The following is a 20,308-nucleotide window of genomic DNA, read 5'->3' on the forward strand; positions in this document are numbered from 1 at the left end:
GGCATTGCATCCCATATGACTGGAGGCAGAAGCTGTTCTGAGCAGGCTATGTGGTGTGGAGATACCATGGTGAAGACAAAAGGTGAAGGCAGCCCAAAATCTTAAGCATGTGTGAGCTGCCTATATATCTAATGTACGCCAGAATGCAGATTGCCTTATTCATGAAGAAAACACACATTTGGACTAGTATCTACCCTCACAGCCCCCACTTCCAATTAAAGCTGTCCCAGGGCCTTTGAGGAAATGATAGAGGCTATAGGAGATTAAAGATAACTGCGACAAGCTCAAGGGCTGTGAAACTTCCTCCCCCATTAGCTGTGTATGTATATAACCTGTCAGGCTGTTTGGCTTTTCAGATAACCCTGGGGTTACACACGCAGGAGCACAGTCTGTCTGAGCCTGCCAGCACCTCCCAGCCTCCCTGAGAGCCCCAGGCCCAGGCAGCCTCCAGGATAGAGCATAGCACAGCACAGGGACCAGAGGGCATGGTAAGTAACTGTGGCTATTTAAACAGGCTCAGCCTTGCAGCAAAAGGTAAAACAGCAGGAGTGAGACTTTGGCAGCTTTTGGTCATGCAGGACTACTCTGAAACCAGCTGCCAGATGTTTTCTCAAGCACCCTACGTAGGGTAGGGAAGGGAAGAAGCAAGATGCTCAGTGTCAATGCAGACACCCAGGGTTTAGCCCCTCTGGGGTAGCTGGTGTTACTCATTCACTGCTGAGCCATGCCAGCCTGGCAGGGCACAAGCACTTTGTCCCAAGAGTGCCCGAGAGGCAATCGAGCACCCGCCAAGGCCTGGCTGCATCCCAGCAGGATGCCTGGGGAAGGCTTCTTCGCAGAAGGCAGCCCGACTCCCCAGCCATCTGAGAGGGACACGGGAACCTGGCAGCTGCAGCTCAAGGCCTGGCAGCGGCTGTGTTGACTTTGTGCTCCAGGGCTGCTCAGGCACGTGTACAGGGCTCACCACCCTGTGTAGCAGAATGGAGCTGGGACTTCAGCCCTGAAGCTGGCAGCACTCACAGCACGCAGCCTTCACATGGTCGGCAGTCAGCACAGACCCCACAGCCCCCTCCTGCTCCCCTGGCAATGAGGGCAGTGGATGCTCCAAGTCAGGCAGGGAAAGGCCTGTAATACTTGCCACCTTCAAACAGGGAGCTTCAAGACCTTTAAGACCCTTCCTCAGATCCCCTGCTTCACCACCACAGTCCTGCCATCAGATGAAGCAGAGGGACTGTTCCCATCAACTCAGTACTGGGCAGAATTAAGATGATTTAGTCTGAATTCCTTGGCTTTCCATTTCTGGCTTTTGGAGCTTATTCCGTGGCCATATCCTGCACTTCTGCGGAGATAGCAAAACTTTCTACTGCTCTGTTCAGCCCTTCTTTCACTTTGCTCTTGAATGCCACTACAGGGTACAGAGAGATAGAGAGAATGGAGCCAGGAGAAGAAGGAAGGAGAAGGCTGGGCAACTGTCTGCAGCTGGTTTCCCAATAACTCTGTGTGAGTTTGGGGAGAGGATTGCTGCCAGAGGATTTTCAGCATGTTTACATTGCATCTCCGCCGGATATGAAACAGGCCCTTTAACTCAATGGACTCTGCCAGCCTTTCAACCACCCCTGCAGAGCTGGGACTCCCATGTTCCTCTTGCATTTACAAGAAGGGAAATACAGGTTTCCGCTGTCATCCTCTGGACTGCCTGAAGGAGAAGTCTGGGTTAGACTAGACCCTGTGCCAACAGGGCCCCTGAGGAAAAGGCTGCATAGAGGCATTTGCTTAAGATGCAGCTGCCTGTGCCTGAGGTGGATCAGCAGGGACCTCTCAGGGAACCCAGACATCTAGGGAAAGGGAAAGGGAAAATTTGAGTCCCCCAGAGGGATGACAGGGAGGCCACAATGCTGGAGGCATCTTCTGGAAGGCATTTGCTCACATGTTTGTTTGAAGCCTCAACTCAAGATTGAGCTAATCAGACTTTAGCCCTGAGCACCCCAAAGAAACACCCACCACCAGCACAGGAGACTTTGCGCAATATCCACAGAGTCCATGTTGGCTGCAAGTGCTCAACGTGATCGGCTTTTCCTTCCAGCTGAGACCAGGCTGAGACTGAAATGCATTGAACAACTAAATAATTGTAGATAAAAAATTGGACAGAGCTTGAATATTCTTTTCCACAAGATGAAAGGGAGAGTAAGGTTAGGACACAGTTTACTTACAGGTTAAATAGTAGTCTCCAACAATCACATAGCAACAAGGTTAACTTGGCTACCACTCTGTTTGGCACTGGGCTTATCTACCATGCTCCTCCCGGATACCAGCCCTTGCCTGCCACTCTGTTTGGGAATGGGCTTATCTACCATGCTCCTCCCGGATACTAGCCTTTGCCTGCCTCTTGCAGTGCCTAGCTTACCCCAGGAAGGAGTCTGCTTTAACCCATGCTGGGGTCCACAGACCAAGATATCTCAGATGACCTAGTAAAAGAGCTCAGGAAACTTCAGGGGCTTCTTTTGGATGAGCTTGGGTCACTGTTGGACCTGGTCACTGAAACAGAAACTGGGTCACAACCTCTGGTAAGAGCAAAACTCATCTAGCATAGCTAAGACAAACCATGAGAGAGACTCCAGTTGCTGCTCCAGTTTTTGGAGCTAAAACCTGACTTTGATCTGCCCCTAAATTTCCACCTGGCTTTGTCGCCAGTGTCTACAGTGGCTTTGGGTCAGACGCTTCAGCCCAGACTCCAGGAGATTGCCTGTGGACAGTACAATGATAAGCACCACTACAGAGTCCTGTGAGACATGGAAACTTATGGAAACCATCTTTTCCCTTCTCCCTGTGATGTTTCCTAAACCAGGCCAGCAGAGTAGCAACCCACGATGGGAATGTTCCATGTGTCACCCTGGGAGGCAAAGATTGAAGCTGAGGAGCTTGGAAGGCAGCAGGGAGAGCTGTGCCCCGCCATGGGGCCTGGGACGTCCCAGAGGAAGAGCTGTGCAGCTTCTGGGGTGACCAAGCTTCATGACTTCTTGCATGACATTCGATGCTTTTGCATTTGAAGCATGGGGCACATGCCACACAGTTTGAAGAGCTGCCTGGCTCTCTAGGAAGCAATAAGAAACACCGCCAGCAAGCAGATGGACTGAGAAAAGCAGCCCAGTGTGCATGGCTTGGCAGGCAGGGCCTCCTCATCACCCAGGGCTTCCACGGAGGCCAGCTCAAGCTCTGCAGATTGCCTGGGAGAATGATCCATCTCCTCCTGCAGCTCTGTGTAGGGCAGGCAAAGGACAGTCTCCACAGTGCCTTTGAGACACAGCACATGTCTCTTGCCCATGCAAGTCTCCTCGGGAGGGAAATGTGACACTGAGTGTGTGGGGCAGGTGTCACCTCCTTGCATACCGAGCCCCATGTCCCAGCCCGTGTGTCCATATGAGGCATTCCCCAGCTGCCCTTATCACTATTTCAGGATCACTTGAATTCCTGTCTCTTATCAGGTTTTTTCTAGACACATGAGCCCTTGAGCTCAAATGCCACCAATCCACATCTGGGCCCTTCACTGCCCATGCACTGAGCCAGCTGCACAGAAGTTGGGGTGCCAGCATTGACATAAAGAGCAGCTTTTGGATGATGAGCTGGGTTTTAGCTCAGATCACAGAAATCATAGGCTCTCAGGCTGCACCTTCTCATGGCCCTGTTCATTATTAAGCAGAGACTCATTTCTCCTGCCACAGGGCAGGCACCTTTGCATTCTACACTGGTGGTGCTCACCAGTGCTCTCATCACATGCCCCAGCTCTCCCAGTACAGCGTGGTTGGAGGTATCGATGCTGCACAGGCTCTCCAGCTGAAGCATGTGGGAAGCATCATCTCAGGACGGCCATCACTACCTGTCCCCACAGTGATTTCAAGCTCTTTGCAAACCCCAGGAACATTTCTACGTGTGAGCTCTAAGGTAGGGAGGAGGATTTGGGCAGCCTTGCTCTTCGATTTGCAGCTGTCCCTCTGCCCATGGGATGTTGCCTTCTATAAAGATTTCTAGGGAGAAATTCCAACATCCTTGTGACACAGAGCAAGGTTTTCTCAGAGTCCTTACACTCAAATGTGGTCCCTCTCCTCCTGCACCATCTGGTATGGAGCTATGGCAGATGCCTGAGGAAAGAGGAGAGCTGGACAAGCCTGTAGTGGTTCCTCTTCGGATTACTTTCCCAGCAGCTCAGTTTGCAGATCAAGGATTCTCTGAAAAGGAGGGAGCACCTTTATGTGCAACAGTGACATTTTTACTTCTGTGAATGTGTCTGGTCCCTTTTTGAACTCGCCTCGGTTTTTAGCATTCACAAGGTCCTGTGACAGGGAGCTGCACATTTTACATACACCTCTTTTACAAATGGGAAAAAATAAGGGTGGTCTGATGCTAGCAGCGGATGGGATGACAGGATCTCTGATACAATCTTCATTCACATAGAAAGTCAGACTAGAGTGGGTGGTGAAACAAACCAGCCCAACTTACTTAAGACAACGGCGCGGATGGCAGCTGAACATGTAGTGGCTACCAGCAACACCCAGCACAAGTCCATAGTGGGAGCTAAGGCAGGCAGGAATCTCCAGAGGTGCAAGAGTCACATCACATGCTATGGGCAAAGGTCTGTGAGCCAGATCAGTTGCACACAGCCCACAGGCAGGTTTATTTGCCTTATGCAGAGTAAGATAAATCTGTATTAGTAAGAGATGTGTGTGTTTGCCTTAGATTAGGGTAACTTGGCTTTTGTATATTTGATTGCTTCCTAGAGCTTATGACAATTTTATATCAGTATAAATTAGTTAAAGGGCCCTGAGACAGTGTAGTGAGTTCATCTACCACTTCGTATCTGGAAAAGCTTTGAGACCTTTACTAAACCTTTTTAAAAGCCAGCCTTTCTTTCCACCTATGTCAGGCCCCTGTGCTGCAGAAGTGCCTGTTGGATTTTGTGCTTTCACTGGACAACTTTGAGAAGGTTTGTTTCTGTATTCCCTGTCTGCCTCCCAGGCAGCGGAAGATGCACCTGCAGACCCATCAGCAGTCTCCCCTCTGGGCTGAAGAAACCCAGCTCTTTTGGTCTCTCCTCATGTGCAATGTGCTCTAAACTCTCTCCAACCTGGTGGCTGCAGATTGTCACCATTACTCTCGCGCTGGGGACCCAGACTGGGCACAGTGCTCCACATACAGCCTTGGCAGTGCTGGGCAGGGAGGAACACAGCCTGATGGTGGTTTAAGAGCCTCAGACTTTGGAATGACCTGGAAAAGGCAATTAAAGCCGGCGTGCAGCGCAATGCCGTTGACATATCACAACTGCGCTGTCTGATCATGAGACGATAACACACCCATAATGCGAGTGGGCTGCCAAACAAAGGAAGTCCTCTCAATAAATAGGATGCATGCTCATGAAGATAAGAAATGCTGGGGGCCAGCAGCACCATGATAGGCTGTGGTGAAGCCCATGACAGACTGTCCACTGTAGCATCTGTACCAGATGGGGACATTGACTGCTTTGCAATGTTGGTATCAAACATCCTCCCTCCCCTGAGGCAGCTGCCTCTAACCTTTTCTGTAGAGATTTATTTTCAATATATTATTTAACATTAGAAACCTCTACAGGTCATTTTGCAATTTATGCTGTATATTTTTTTTTATTACAAATTGTATGTTGTAGTTGTGTACAAGCATATTTGTTGTCATATATATGTATTTTCATACTTATGGGTGTCTAATGAAACATATGCCCACCCCCCATTACTCACACTACAAGGCAGCAACAAGCCAGGAGTACTCATGAACTTGGCCCCCAGCTGACGTGAGGGCTGAGAGCAGCCAAGCACTGATACGCAGAGCCAGCTCTATGATCAAAGCCCCTGGGTTAACCAGGGGCCACTGTTTGCTATTTATAGCCGCCTTAGCTCACGTTTAAGTGGAGGTTTTTAAAGCTCGGAGGCAGTTTGGGTGCCAGGGCAGCTCTGTCCTGCACACGTGGCACAGCATTCCTTGCACAACCATGGTGCACATTCCTTGCACAACCATGGTGCAAAGCCTGTCACTGCACAGGCTGGATCAGGCCCTGGCTGTCCACAAACAGCTTGGGTTGAGCTGTTAATCAAATAGTGCTGGATTATTTGATTTGATTGTGCTAACTCTGCCTACCTTTTGGAGGACCCAAGAAAATCCTTTACCTCAGCAAACCCTACCACAACCAGAGCTCTAGTGGCTGGGGACCAAGGGCTACAAATGTTACCCTAAAATTGTCAAATAGCTCAAACCTATCTCACAGCACCAATGACCTGAGCTGCATTAGGTCTTGTAAGAGCTCCCATGGATGATCCAACAAGCAATGACCTTGAGTGAGTGGAAGTCGGAAGACTGAAGTCCAGGAAGGAGCTTTGAGCAATCTGGTTTACTGGAAGGTGTCCCTGCCCATGGCAGGGGGTTTGGAACTAGATGACCTTTAAGGTCCATTCCAACCCAAACCAGTCTGGAATTCTATGATTCTAAGTAATTTCAACACCATGCAATCAAAGAGAGCTGAGAAAGTCACCAGGATAGGAAGTGGGGCAGCCCTCCATGGGGCAGCCCCTGTCTAGGATGTGACAGCACCTTCCTGTCTCTGGGACATGCTGACAATGGTGAGTCTCAGATGATAAGGTTGCAGCCACCAGCTTCAGAAAACAGTGTGTTTGGTCTTTTCCAGGTTGTTGATACACTGGGATCCTAAATGTCACAGGAGACTTTATGTTCTGAAGTGACTCTTACACGAATGGAAACAATTAGTGCAGATATAGTTGGGTGCTGCCTGCAATTTTTCAGCATTGCACTATGAGTTTTGATGGAGTAGTCCTGCACAAAACTGGACCATGCAGTGGGGGTCAAAGCATTTTTGAAAGATTAGAAAAGATGGCCTATCAGTAGAGACCAAGTGTCATTTGGCTTTGGGAAAGGGAAAGAAAACCTGAGTCATCACTGCACTTCTGGAGGTCAAAAAAGATCAAAACCTAAGACAGCTCAAAATGCCTGCAGCCAGGTTTCTTTTTTCTGTGCAACTGAAAAGCTCAATGGTAGACGATGGTCTGCTCTTTGAGTTTATTTGAGCACAGAGCATAACACTGAACCCTTACATCCTCCCATGCACATCTTTGTGCAAGAGCATGTTGATGCAAGTACATATGTACGTGCATGCCTACGTATGCGTGAAAATCACACTGGTGCCCACATTGCTGTCCTCTTGCACAAGAAATGAAAATGCAATATTGCATTCACTTCCTTTCTCAGAAAACAGCCATCTGAAATACAGCAGTCAATGGGGGATGTTCAGCTGCTATGTGCTACTGCACGTCTTCTAGATTTGTCTCTCCTTTATCAGGAGCAGGCAAGTCAGCAGATTCAATTCCCAGCCTACTTGTGATGACTTTCAGAACCATCACATGTATTTCAGCTTACTGATTCTCCTGCAGCCCCTGCCTATTGCTGCTTTTTCCAGCCTTCGCCATGCCACCTGCTTCAGAATACTATAAGCTGGTCTCCCATCTTACAAAGAGAAACCTCCTTCACCACCTGCTGGGTCTGCACCACCCTGACTTGCGTCTAGCACTTTAACTTCTGCTCAGGAGCCAGTTGCATCCAAGGAAACGTGATGGAGACCAAACAGTTTGGTTTACTTTTAGGAAGGGGTTGCATTTTCATTATACTGGTTTTCAGCCATACCCCAGTGGCTGCTGTTGAAGGCTGGCAGCACGCCCCTCTTCTGTGTGCCAGCCCATGCAGCAGTGAGAAGCTGAGCAGGTCAGTAATAGGAGATGAGCAAAGACTAGAGGAGGAGGGATGAAGGAAACAGCCAGAAATGTTCACAGGCTCCACGCGCCTGGGACATGCACTGCTCCCAGCTGTCAGCACTGGAACGCTGCTTACCGGATCATCCTATGGCCTGACTTCTTCCTTCCCAGCCAGAGCCAGAGGCATGCTTCCTATGAATAACTAGCCTGCTTTCCAGGTCCCATCAGAGTTATTCCTGCCCTGGGTGTGTCTCATCCAATCCAAGTTTAGAAGTCCTTGCTCTGGTGCAAATATGCTGTGCATAACTGATTCCTGCTATGTGCAGATGAGATTAGCTGGGTCTTGTGAGATGAGGCAGGGAGAGAGCTGTCTCTAAAGAATTCTAAGCATTCAGGGAAGGAGACAGTGCCAAGCTACCTGCAGACAGTGGAGGTATTTGTATGCACCAAACCTGGGATCTCAAGTGACCTACTTAGCTGCATTTAATGTGCAGCTTCATATGTACAAGAACCCCAGAGGGCTAATTTTTGCTAGCAGTCTGCAAGAGGGAAACTTCAAGCTTCTGGTTAATTGGGTAGATCCTTAAATATCACCATTTTGTTTCCCTAGGATTAAATTAAAACTTGCAAATAAAAAGACCTGTTTACACATGAAAAACATTTTCACAGAGTGCAAAGGCTGATGATGGGGGTTGCTCCAGCTGACCTCCTTCCGCAGCACTCTCTGCTCAGCTCTTTTACCACTGATACTGCCTTTGGTACTTGCTTGAGATGCCATTTAAAAGTCAGGCATCTTGCTCCTGCTGATTTCAGATTCCCTCTATAGTGAATGCAGAGAGATAGGTGAGTCCAGAAAGCAACAGATCCCATCTTTCATTGGTACTAATCTTAGGACAATACAAAATGCTTCATGGAGGTATGGACCATTTTCTGCTGCAGCAGAGGGAGGCTGGATACTGACAGAGACTCAGCTGAAGAGCGTGAATCCCTGAAAGGAGCTTTGGATAGCATTTGTCATCAAGAACTACATACACTCCTCAGTCTGGCCTTTTCTCTGTCACCCTTCAGTGATTTTCAGGCAAAGCACAGTCTCTCACACAAAGATAAGCCCTCTGAGTTCCAGGGCTGGATATATACATGTTCCCAAGATGTCTGTCCAACTCAAGAAAGTTTGCAGTCTTTGTAGGGCACCGAAGTTAAAATGTACATTGCTTCACTATAACTTGTGCATCTAAGGCAGATCCAAGTCCAGCCAGTCAGACACTTGTACAGTGTAAACAAGGCAACCTGTCAATGCAGCCAGACTTATTCAGCCTGCCTGAGAGGAGCTGCACATTCCTCTGTCTCTGCAGTCACATCAGTGCGTCAATAGAAATATCCCTGATTCCTTTTCATACTCTTGCCACACCAGCCCAGCCCTTGCTGTCCCTCTCCTGCACATGGGGAAATTGGAGGATTTGAGGCTGTAGTCCAGGCTATGTCTTTCTGCTCCTTTTTCACTTCATGTAGGAGGGCATGTACTGCTGACAGACCTTTTTTTTTATTAAAACATTGTATCTGCACAACCAGGAACTCCTGGGTTCAAGCAAACAGCAGAAGGGGTGTAAAGCCACTGTGCTTCTCTACATCAGCTGAAGAGCAACAAAGAAAAGTTCTTGGGAGGTGAAGCCCAACATCTGTACAGTGCATGTTCACTAGGGGAAGGAATGCTCTTAAGAAAAAAACAGTAAGGATGGGTACACAATTGTTGTGCTGCTTTGTGCAATCTTGGGGCACAAAGACAACCAACCTGCTTTCTTTTGCTATAATTTCTCTATGAGTTCAAGATAGGAATGAAATTTGCATGCTGCAGCTCTCTTTGGAGAACATCATAGATGTTGAGAAAGCAAGAGGTACTCTGTTCCTGAAGGGACTTGCCCACTCTTGGGTCCCAGTCTCCAGGGAAGAGGTTGTTTTAACCTGGTACCCTGCATATAGTGCCTCACCTTAGCACCACTATAACATTTTCTACAGCATGTTTATGCCTTGCCAAGTACTTATCTCTTTGTTGTTCCTGCCTGTCATTTAGTTGTTCATCTGTCATTTTGTCTCCTTGTGCTGCCCTTTGGGCTTTTCCTTTGCTGGAAGCCCATTCCCTTTTTTCTCCCTGGGTAGCAGCTTTATTTAAGGCATTTGTAATAATTTATTTGCATCCATTCTCTCGCCCTTTTCTGCAAGGATTTTTATGGTCCCTCTTGCTGAGCATATTTATTATTAAAAACCACAGTTTTATAATACCCAGTCTTTTTCTACAACACACAGTATTGTAGAAAAGGCTTTGCATCTGGCCCCACACTACTTTCTCTGTGCCCATTGGGCTGGAAGTGAAGGTGCCATGGTCTTCAGCTGGGCAGAGTACATGTTCTGCTCGGTGTTTGATCGTAAGGGCATACGAGATCCAAAGGGAGCAATGCCAAGGTAAAGATCCTACCTGGGGACAGAGCCAGGAGAAGCAGTGGGGCCTCTGCCTTGGCGCACAGCTCCCCAAAGCCCAGTCAAGAGCCTTAAGCCTGACTGGGATTTCTTTTGATACTGGGGCACATTCAATGGTCTTTGCTTGATTTCCTGGGACAGCCACAGGAGTTTGAGACCTATGGAAATAAAGGAAGGGAATCCCATCAACCAACAGGACTTCTCAAGTCTTTTCTTTGGTAGAGCTGTGTTTGCTGTGTCCCTACAGGAGCTAGTCGGGGTCCTCGGACCACAAGGAGCTCCTAAGCAACACATCAGGCCTCAGCATATAGTTGCAGCTAAGACCAAGTTGATGGTGAACCATAGAGTGAGAGAAGCCATGTTTCCTACAGATTTCTGTCATGCTGTCCCTCTCTTCCACTTCTGTTATCCCAGCTTTTTCCACTGCTCCATGAAATGTACTGTAGCTGGCCAAGGGGGTGTAACTGCTGGCTGGCCAGCTGGTGCCAACACTGACAGGCCAGTAAGCCACCACAGCCAAGCTCCATTCTGCTTTTGCTCACTGGGTCTCTCCCACAAGCTTCTGAAGCTCATGAAACTTAAGAAGGGTCTGTAAGCTTCCTACTCCCCTGTCAAGTGTGACTGAAACCCACCAGTACATGCAGAAGAGACAAGGAATGATGACAGCCAGCCAGATACCCAGCTCAGACTCAAGATACATCCCTTCTGAAGGATAGCACATCATGCTGCCAACCGCCACTGCTCCTGGGGCTAGGCACTGACCTGGCCAATGCTCTTGCAGTGCCCCAGTGCTGCCCAAAATTACTCCAAAATTGGTTTATCCTTTGGCATTTTGCTTTAAGGCAACATCTGATTAAAATGACTTTGCTTACCCTCACAGCCCTGTCACAGGCAGGTGGACTTTAACAAACCCCCTCCTCTGCTTGGTGCAAGCATCGTGGCCTGGCTCAACGTCAATGATTTGCAAATTGCTAGAAAGCGCCAACATTGCAACAGCATCAGCCACACCACCATGGTGTGCACCCTCTGCCTCCATGGGCTGCTGTGACAAGCACAAGGAGTGTGGTAACTTTGCCACCACCCGAAGGACTTCCAGTAACCACGGATGGAGACCTACCCTCAGCCATGCCACTGGAAACTCCCGCCTGCGCTGGGACCACAGTTGGGTGTGGAGGTGCCCACTGACAGTGATGGGGAATGGCAGAAAGATGGTAGGGAGAAGAAGGTAGCAGGAGGGGGGTGCTGAGGTGTGGGTTGGGGTGCCCCATGGCAGCAGTCCCAGCGTAGCTCCCTGGGCAGCACTGTTACATCAGCCGCTCCATCAGTTTACAACATTCGCCCTTGAGCCTTGGCCCTACAGCCTGCTGCGGTGTGGACACATTGCACAACACCCCTGGCCCTGCTCCCCTTCCCCGCCAGGGCTGCCCCATGGGTGGCTGCTGGGAGGCTGAGCTGTCACAGCAGCATGCCACTGCCCGACAGGAAGAAGAAGACGCTCCATCCACCACTGCCTCTAGCAGGGCACCGGAGGAGGTGGCAGGACCAGGAAGGGTCCCCAAGGAGCTGCTCAAGACTGCTGGTGGAGATGGTCCTTGAGGAATAGTGGCAGGGGAAGGAGGACTGCCCCACAGGAGGGATGGAGAAGCTCTGCCTCCCCTCCTGCAGCAAGGGAGCAGAACTGAACCCCAGTGGTGCAGGAACCACCATGTCCTGACCCAGGGGGGGCTGGGATAAATCCTCCTGGTGAAACAGGAACAAAACCCAGATGAGACCTGATGGGAGAGCAGGACCTTCATTTCAGGGCTGTCTGTCATGGATGGGACCAGTTCGGCACCGCTTCCTCAGGGATAGACACTCTCAGAACCTTTTCCCTGTGCCAGGGAGCAAGCTCTGCCTCTTCCCTCAGCAAGGCACGGGTGTGTGTGTGTGGGTGTGTGTGTGTGATGGAAAGCTGTGGGGCAATCACAAAGACCACTGTGCAAGGGCCTAGCATAGAGCTAAATATAGCCACTGTTTCAGCTCCCCAGAGATAACAGCCTGTGTCCACAGCCGGCCACAACGCCCTGGCTCGACTTCCACCCACCTTTGCTTCGGGAGCAAACACCAAGCAGCAGTTGTGAAACACCCTGCCCCGCTCATGGCAAACAGGGCTTGTATTGAGGGGCAGAAAGACACCTTGCATGCATTCCTCCCCCATGCTGGGGGCCAGCCACCAGCTCAGAGGCTAACCACATCTCCCTCAGCACTTCAGTGGCAATGAGCAGCCAGCAACGTGCAGGAGAAACCTGCCACAGAGCAGAGTGACAACTGTAAGCAAGCACAGGGCTTCCTAGGTTTTGGGCTCATCCCATTAAACTCACTGCTTCCACCTGAATCTTCCTCGCATCCCAAGATCAGCACCACTGAGCCAGGCTGCAGTCACCCTGCCTGGAGAATGGGAGGCAGGAGCAGAGAAGGCCAGTGGCTAGTTACTACCTTTTTGGGTCTCTGCCTGTTGCTCCAGGGCAATTCTGAACATGGCTCTCTCATCCCTGCTGTAAACTATCCCAAAGTAGCACATACTGAAATCCCACCATAGCCTCAGCATGTGAAATACTACTGTAAGTAAGTCTGCAAGACTTCAAGAGCACATCCTTCAGCTCTCTCTCCAACTTTAAATCTTATCACTGCCTATAGCTAGAAAGGGTTTATCAAGTAAAAACAATGGTGGTAGGGTTGTTTTTTTTTGTGTTGTTCTTTCTTTTTTCCCTCAACAAAACCCTTCTGTCTTCCAGAGTAATAAGTTTATGAAATGGCAGCTTCCAGCAGGAAGTATCTGGCTTTAACAATAGCTCTGTGTGTGTTTCCACAAGTTGATTGAAAACAAATGTTGACACTTCAAGCCTGCTTTTATGCTCTGCAAGGGAGGTGAGAGAGAGCAGCATCGTGCACAGCTGTGCAATTACCACATGTGGCACAAAACCAGGCAAATACTATTATCCTCACCGTGGGAGGAGGTAGATGCACCATGTACGCCCTGCAGCAAGCCTTACAGCCTCTGCTGCTTGCCCATTGAGGTGGTATTTGTCCCCAGAGCTGCTTCCCTGTTGGGGCAGCCAGCTCCACGTGCATTTTTCATGTGGCTGAGGATGTTTGGCTCTGCACTGAAGCAGACTCTGGAGCAGAGAGACTGGCAGCAGAAGGGCAGCTGAGAAGACCCCTTGGCCCAGCAGCCCTGGATAGTCCATTTCAGAGCATCAGCTTGCCTGGCAGATGTTTGAAGGGTGCTGGAAGCACCTTCCCAGCTTTGGGACAAGGACAGGGCAGGTCTCTGTGCCAGCAGGGCCCTGCAGGTGTTTTTTCCTTTTGTAAGTCCCCTTATGGTAGTAATTTTTTCCACTCTACACCATAAACCTGGAAAGAGGATTTTGGAGTATCCTCTGGAGTTTTCTACCCAGTGCCAACACAGACTGGAGCCACGGTCACAAGATTTGTGTAACCCTCCTCCCCACCACCCCAGGCCAGCTCAGCTGAGATCAGTGCCCAGAGTCTTTCCTGCCTCAAGAACACATTATAGTCACTTTAGACCTTATCTGCTTATCTGTGATGCCTGCACAGCCGCACTCTCCCCTTCCTGGATAGGTAGAGACTGCACTGTGGCACAGCAGCCATGTGTCGCTGCAGGACACAGAGGGGCTGTTAGTGTCCAAGGCTTGACACGGAGCTGGCATCTTCTTCCACAGCAAGCGCTGTGCTTGGCACTGGTGAGGCCGTACTTTGAATACCATCTTCAGTTCTTGGCTCCTTATGACAAGAAAGACATTGAGGTTCTGGAGTGGGTCCAGAAGAAGGCAACAAAGCTGGTGAAGGGCCTGGAGCACCAGCTTGATGAGGAATGGCTGAGGGAACTGGGGTTTCTTAGTCTGGAGAAGACAAGGCTTGGGTGGGGGGGCTTATCGCTCTCTACAGCTATCTGAAAGGAGGTTGTAGTGAGGTGGGGGTCGGTTTCTTCTCCCAGGTAACAAGCTACAGGACAAGACAAAACGGCCTGAGGTTGTGCCAGGGGAGGTTTAGATTGGATATTAGGAAAAACTTCTTCACAGAGAGGGTGCTCAGGCATTGGAACAGGCTGCACAGGGGTGGGATGGAGTCACTGTCCCTGAAAGTGTTAAAAAACCGTGTAGGTGAGACCCTCAGTGACATGGTTTAGTGGTGAACTTGGCCGTCCTGGGGTAAGGGTTGGACTTGATGATCTTAAAGGTGTTTTTCAACCCAGTTGATTCTGTGACTCTATGAATCTCTACCCGCCCAGAGAAAGGCGGAGGGGCTGACTTCACAAGCTCTTTCCACAGAGGACAGAGTCCCTTAGGTCAGAAAGACCTGGGAAGCGCTGCCGCCGCTCCTCAGCTTCGCTGCTGCCGCCAGACTGCGTCCGCTCCCCCTGCTCAGTTCCTCCTGAGCAGCCGGGCCCGCCGCTGCCCCCCGCTGCCCCCCGCTGCCCGCCGCTGTCCCACTCCACGCCGCGGCCCAGCCGCTCCCCACTGGCTCCCCCGCCGCAGCTCACGGCCCTCCTCGTGCTGGGCCCCCGGCTGCCGATTGGCCCCGCGTCGCGCTGGAGGCGCGCTCATTGGCTGCGGCGCGGGCTGGCCGGGCGGGCGGGTAGGGGCGGTGCCCGCGGTGCTCTTAAGTCGCCGGGCCCAGGGGTGTGCGGGCAGTTGGCGAGTTGTAGGGTGCCGGGGCTGGCCTCATGCACTGCACCAGGTATGGTCCCGTGGGATCGCGGTCTCCTGCCCTTCGCAGCCGTTTGGCTGCCCTCGGTGCCTGATGTGGTCCCCAGTGCAGGGTCGTAGCCCCGTCGGGTGTGCGGGAGCGGGACCGGTGCTTCCTACCGGGTGGGAAGGGGGGCTCTGTTCTTGGCTTCTGGGGCTCTCTGGAGTCCTGCTGTCTCTTCTCCGGGGTGGTCGGCTCGCCTCGGTTCGGGTTTGCAGAAGGGTCGGGCTGCAGCAGGACTAACGCATCTCGTCGGGGAAATGCCTGTGGGAGCTGGGCTGCGCCCTCGGAGCAGCTTGGCTTTCCCTGATCAGAGAGGAGAAGAGGGCAGAGAACCCGAGCGCCGCTTCATCCAGCAGTGTGTCAGGTCTGAAAGCTTCTGGCTTAGCAGCTGCTGCGTGTTGAGCCCTTTGCAAGAAGGTTACCTGTTCACAGGCACTGCTGGAAACAGAATAGAGGCAACTGAAGGGGCTTGATTAAGTGTAGCTGTAAGTGATTCCTTTACTCTGACTTATTTCCCCTACCTAGAGATAGAGGAGGGAAGAGTGACCAGTGATCCTCTTCTGGAGAGGGTAGAGCTGTGGGAAGACGTCCAGAGGCAGAATCTAGTCCGAGAGGAGGTGGAAAGGCATCAGTCTCTGCACCTGCATAGGGTTGCCTACCCTGCACTGCTTGCTTCCTAGAGCTCCCTTTCCAGTGTGAGTGCTTGAAAGTGTTTCCCTGCTCCCACCTTCAAAGCATCTGAAGTTCAAGACAGCCAATACTAGCATTAAAAGGCAAACCTTCCTCTGCTGGCTTGTGAGTTGGGCATCAGCAGGTTCTCAAGTGCAGGAAAATATGTCTGGGGTATTAAATGAGCTGAAAAAAAAAAACCAATTTGCAAAAGCTCAGAGCTCACCCTAATAGTAGGTATGAAAAGCTCTTACTATTTTTCGTAGCTTGAAAAAAGCTCCAAGTGATGCAGATCACGCTGGTTATTTCATGCCTTTTCATTTTAAAAACTTGAATAACCCAGGCTTACTAAGAAACCTGTCTTCTCAGCAGTTATGGGAATCCAGCTGAATACATTTCCCTGGGAAAAGATGCACTGCAGATGGAACTGGCCCAAGTAAGAGGGAAGCATTGAAGGCTGCATTAATGTAAAGAAGGAAATGACCTATATAAAGTGTGTGTGAATAAAAACTTGGTAAAACCAGGTAGAGATGATCAGAACAGTGTTAGCAGACAGGTGGATCTGCTGTCTGTCTTGCATAGCTGCCCTTGAGCTGAAAGGAGGCTGAAGGAGGCATTGCAGAAGGAGTTAGCTGGTGGGTGTGTTGGGAAGCAAGCCTTGGCACATGTGCTTTAAATAAGCAGATGCCCTTGCTGAATGGATGCTGTGAAAGCCTGCTCAGAGCTGCTCTGTTGGTGTTGCAGGGTGGGGAGCTACAGCACTGAATCGGATAGCGTAGGTCTTGCTTTTTCTTGGCACGGGGCAGCAGTCAAGTATTAGAGCTGGCTGTGCGCGGTTTTGGCAGCTAGTGCTCTGCTGTGTCACGTGGCTGGTGGTCACTGCTACTGCTGCTGGCTCGTCCAGCTCTGTGTGGTGGGATCAGCTTTGGAGCCTGGCCTGCAGCCAAAGGGGGGATTTTTATTAAGGGAATACTTTGTTTAAGGTCAGCTGTGATGCTGTTGACTTAAGGGAGATGTATGCGATAAATCTGTCCAGCAGTTTGTCTGGAGCCAGGCCAAAGACTCTGCCAAAGGTATTCAGCCTAACCTCAGTGTAAGGGCAGGAGCGATAGGTATGGTGCTCTGTGAGCTGCCTTGCTGCCTGCAGAGGCAACTCCAGGGCTACCTCCATTAAGGTGCTGGGTAGGAGCTGTTCTGTAGTGGGTGAACGAAGAGGGATGGTGCTGCATCCCTGGAGAAAGAGGCTTGGTACTGGTGAAGGGGAGGAAATGGTGGAGGGACACATGGCCTGCTCCTTCCAGGGAAAGGACTTGCTTCTAAAGGCTTGGTCAACCTGGAGTAGGTGAGTTGTGTTTGACAGACCCCTGTGGTTACGCATGTGATTCCCAGGGGCTCAGTGCAAGCACTGTGTAGGCTTGAGGTGTGGACGTAAAGCCTGTGGGGCCATCTGAGCTAACCTCTATTTTAAAGTGTGGTAGAGGGAAGAAAGGCTCTTCTGTGGGTGCAGACTAATGTTGGCTAAATCTCTACCCTGATGCTTACCCTGATGCTGTATGGGACTGTTGCTATCCTTACAATACTACTTGCAGGCATTTTGGATACAGCAGTTCAGGTAGACAGTGAGCAAAGTATGTAGCTCAACCACATGAGGGCTCGTAGCCTCTAAAAATGCCAGACATTTGGGGTTCTATGAAAGGAGGGGTCAGTTGCTTGCAGTAGTTTGTGACAAACTGAGTTTGTGCTCCTACGAAAGCATCCAATACCCTGGGGAGAGACTTTCCTTGAGGGCAGAGAGTACAGCAGGAATACTGCTTTACGTAGCATTGAAATTTGGTAATTTCTGGGTTTTGTGGACATCAGCAGGACTGAGCTATGGGCTTTGCTCTGGAGTCTGTTATTGCTAGCCTAGTAGAGCAGTGCCTCTGTGTGTGTCTTCAAATGGTAATTCTGCCCCTGTAGCAATTGGAACAGATCTTGTTCAAAGGTACAGCAGGCTCTGCTTCTGCCATTTGTGCTGCAGTATGTTTCTCACTGTGTATGTGAATCTTGCTGTGCAAGTACCTGCTTTCTTAAGGTTGAGCAGCTTGTGGGGTTGATGAAAGCAAGCTGCTTTGGGATGACTTGGGGGGAAGTGGTGTAGCACTTGTATGACAAAAGTCATATTAAAATGCTTTTCTAACATCTACTGACCCTTCTTACCTTCCAGAGTATTAGACTATTTTCCTCACAAACAAGCAATGGCTGTGGATGTAGCAATGCAGCTATACCTTTGCTCTTCACCCTTGCTAAGAGACAAGTGTGCCTGCAAAATTGCTCCGAAGACAAGCAAGCCACTGCGGCCCTGCATCCAGCCGAGCAGCAAAACTGCACTGACTGGACCAGAAGAGGCAACAAACTCCTTCACACACAACAAAGTGAAGAAGAGGGTGTCGTTTGCAGACAGCAGGGGCTTCGCTCTGACGATGGTGAAGGTGTTTTCAGAGTTTGACGATCCACTAGATATTCCTTTCAACATCACAGAGCTGATAAACAATATTGTGGGCCTGACAACAGTGGAGAGGGACAGCTTTGTCCTGGATTTTGTTCAGCCCTCTGTGGACTACCTGGACTTCAGAAACCGCCTCCAGGTGGACTGTGTCTGCCTTGAAAACTGTATGCTGAAGGAGCGATCCATTGTGGGAACAGTGAAGGTGAGGAACCTCGCTTTTGAAAAGACTGTGAAGATCAGGATGACATTTGACACCTGGAAAAACTTCGTAGACTACCCATGCCAGTATGTCAAGGATACGTATGGAGGGTCGGACCGGGACACCTTTTCCTTTGACATCAGCTTGCCCCAGGGAATTCAGTCCCATGAAAGAGTAGAGTTTGCCATCTCCTTTGAGTGCAATGGGAAGGTGTACTGGGACAGCAACAGGGGCACAAATTACAGGATCATACGGTCAGAACTGAAGTCCGCCCAGGATGCTGTCTGCCCCCCCAAGGGCCCTGACTTTGGCAGTGCCTTTGACCAGTTTGGGAGCCCTCGGTGCTCCTACGGCCTCTTTCCCGAGTGGCCCAGCTATTCAGGCTATGAGAAGCTAGGGCCTTACTACTGACCCAAGAACAGAGTCCTGACTGACTAACTGTTGTTGGCTTGTCCACAGGCCTGAGAGCTGGTCTGAATGCGAGGTATATGGAAAGGACAAAGATGTATGGTTTCAGGCAGCTCTGCATAAGCCTCGGAGCAAAACCAGTTGTGGAGTGCTCTGCTGGCAGTGGACTGAATAGCTAGGGAAGTGTCTCTGGCCCAAAGGGCTGCCTTCCCTGCCCCAACTTGGATAACTGTCTCTCCAAATGCTCAAAGAACCAGGAGCTGTTGCTTGTGTTTCTCTTCAGTGCTGCTACTCCCTCCTCTTCTGTAAAGCTGCTAGTCTCCTGGGAAACACTACAGTGCTTATATCACATGTCCAGACTATGTAGTGGTGGTTGGTTTGTATTGCTTGCCTAGTGCTAAAAAGCTTTTTCAAAGTATGTTCTGTTACCGTTTTAGTGAGCTGTACTGCAGCTGCAGGGCTGTCCTTGCAAAGCTGGCCTGTGCTTGTCAAGTAGTAGAGGGGTTGGCTTGTATGGAATGGAGTACCATCCTTGCATGTGTCCTTGTAGTGCGAGGTCCTTCCTACTGGAGCCAGAAAGGGTGTTTTGGAAGTGAAAATGCAACTGTGATGACAGGAAATGTGGTCCTACAGGCTGCCGTATTAGGAGACTTGTGTGCCTGTGGGAGAAGATCTTGTGCTTAGTCACCAGTTGTTTTATCAGCTGATCTCTAAAAACTCTTGTGGTGTTACCTAAAATAGAGATTAGCTGTAGCTGTGTGGTGCTTGTAACACTGCTGTGGGTTGACAGCCTTGAATGACTTCTTAAACTTTCCTGTTTCTTTAATCACAAGTCATCAATGATGCTTTTTCCCTTTGATGGACATCTGAAGTCAGCTGTTGGCCATGTTTGGCCCTGAAAACACCATTCTTCCTCCTGTGGACTGTAAAACGGGGCTTTGTCTGGCTGGGGCCCAGAGTCCTAAGCAGGAGGCTGTGCTCAGGTGTTACAGGAGCTAAATGCAAATGGATCACATAGCTACTCTGCTGTGTTCTGTTACAAGAAGGTAACTGTTGTGTACCTACTGTGGTGGGAGTGCCTTGACTGAGAAAGGGGTGGTATGTGTGATCCCAGTGATGTTTTGGGATAAACAGGCTCTGGAAATGACACTGCTTTTAAAAAAAAAATCTTCTAATGGACTGCTTGGCAGGTAGTGGTGTGGCACTGCTCACATGCAAGGATGCTGTGGCTATACTGGGTGAACATCAACATGCTGGGCTTCCTTAGCTGTTGTAGCAGTAGCTGCCTTTTCAACCTGTAAATACCCAAGCTTTGCATCTCTGTGTCCATAAGAAGTGGCCCCTCCTGTGTAGAAAACTAGCCATGAGGTGGGTGAGATGCAGGGTTTATCCTGACATCACTCTGGATGTGAAACAGATCATGGGTGTGAGCCATCCCTATCCTCAAAGAGGTGGCTCATCATCTGGGCCTGTGCTGAGGTGAGGTGGCCAGCTTGTGCAGTGCCAAGCAGCCTCACAAAGCTTCTTGAGTATTAGTTG

The 20,308-nt window shown here is 50.2% G+C and overlaps 1 protein-coding gene across 1 annotated transcript; it reads left to right on the forward strand.

Annotated features, from left to right (window-relative positions):
- Positions 1 to 14,948: 14,948 nt before the first annotated feature.
- Positions 14,949 to 19,941, forward strand: PPP1R3B (protein phosphatase 1 regulatory subunit 3B). Its single transcript, XM_061476704.1, has 2 exons — positions 14,949 to 14,993; positions 17,881 to 19,941. Exons 1-2 carry the CDS (start codon positions 14,980 to 14,982, stop codon positions 18,770 to 18,772), a joined length of 906 nt encoding a protein of 301 aa, XP_061332688.1. The 5' UTR covers positions 14,949 to 14,979; the 3' UTR covers positions 18,773 to 19,941.
- The last annotated feature ends 367 nt before the right edge of the window (positions 19,942 to 20,308 follow it).

Source organism: Pezoporus flaviventris, unplaced genomic scaffold (assembly GCF_033815535.1).
Source record: "Pezoporus flaviventris isolate CSIRO_AGI_PZ_B2104156 unplaced genomic scaffold, CSIRO_AGI_Pfla_v1 ptg000002l, whole genome shotgun sequence".
Classification (NCBI taxonomy): domain Eukaryota; kingdom Metazoa; phylum Chordata; class Aves; order Psittaciformes; family Psittacidae; genus Pezoporus; species Pezoporus flaviventris.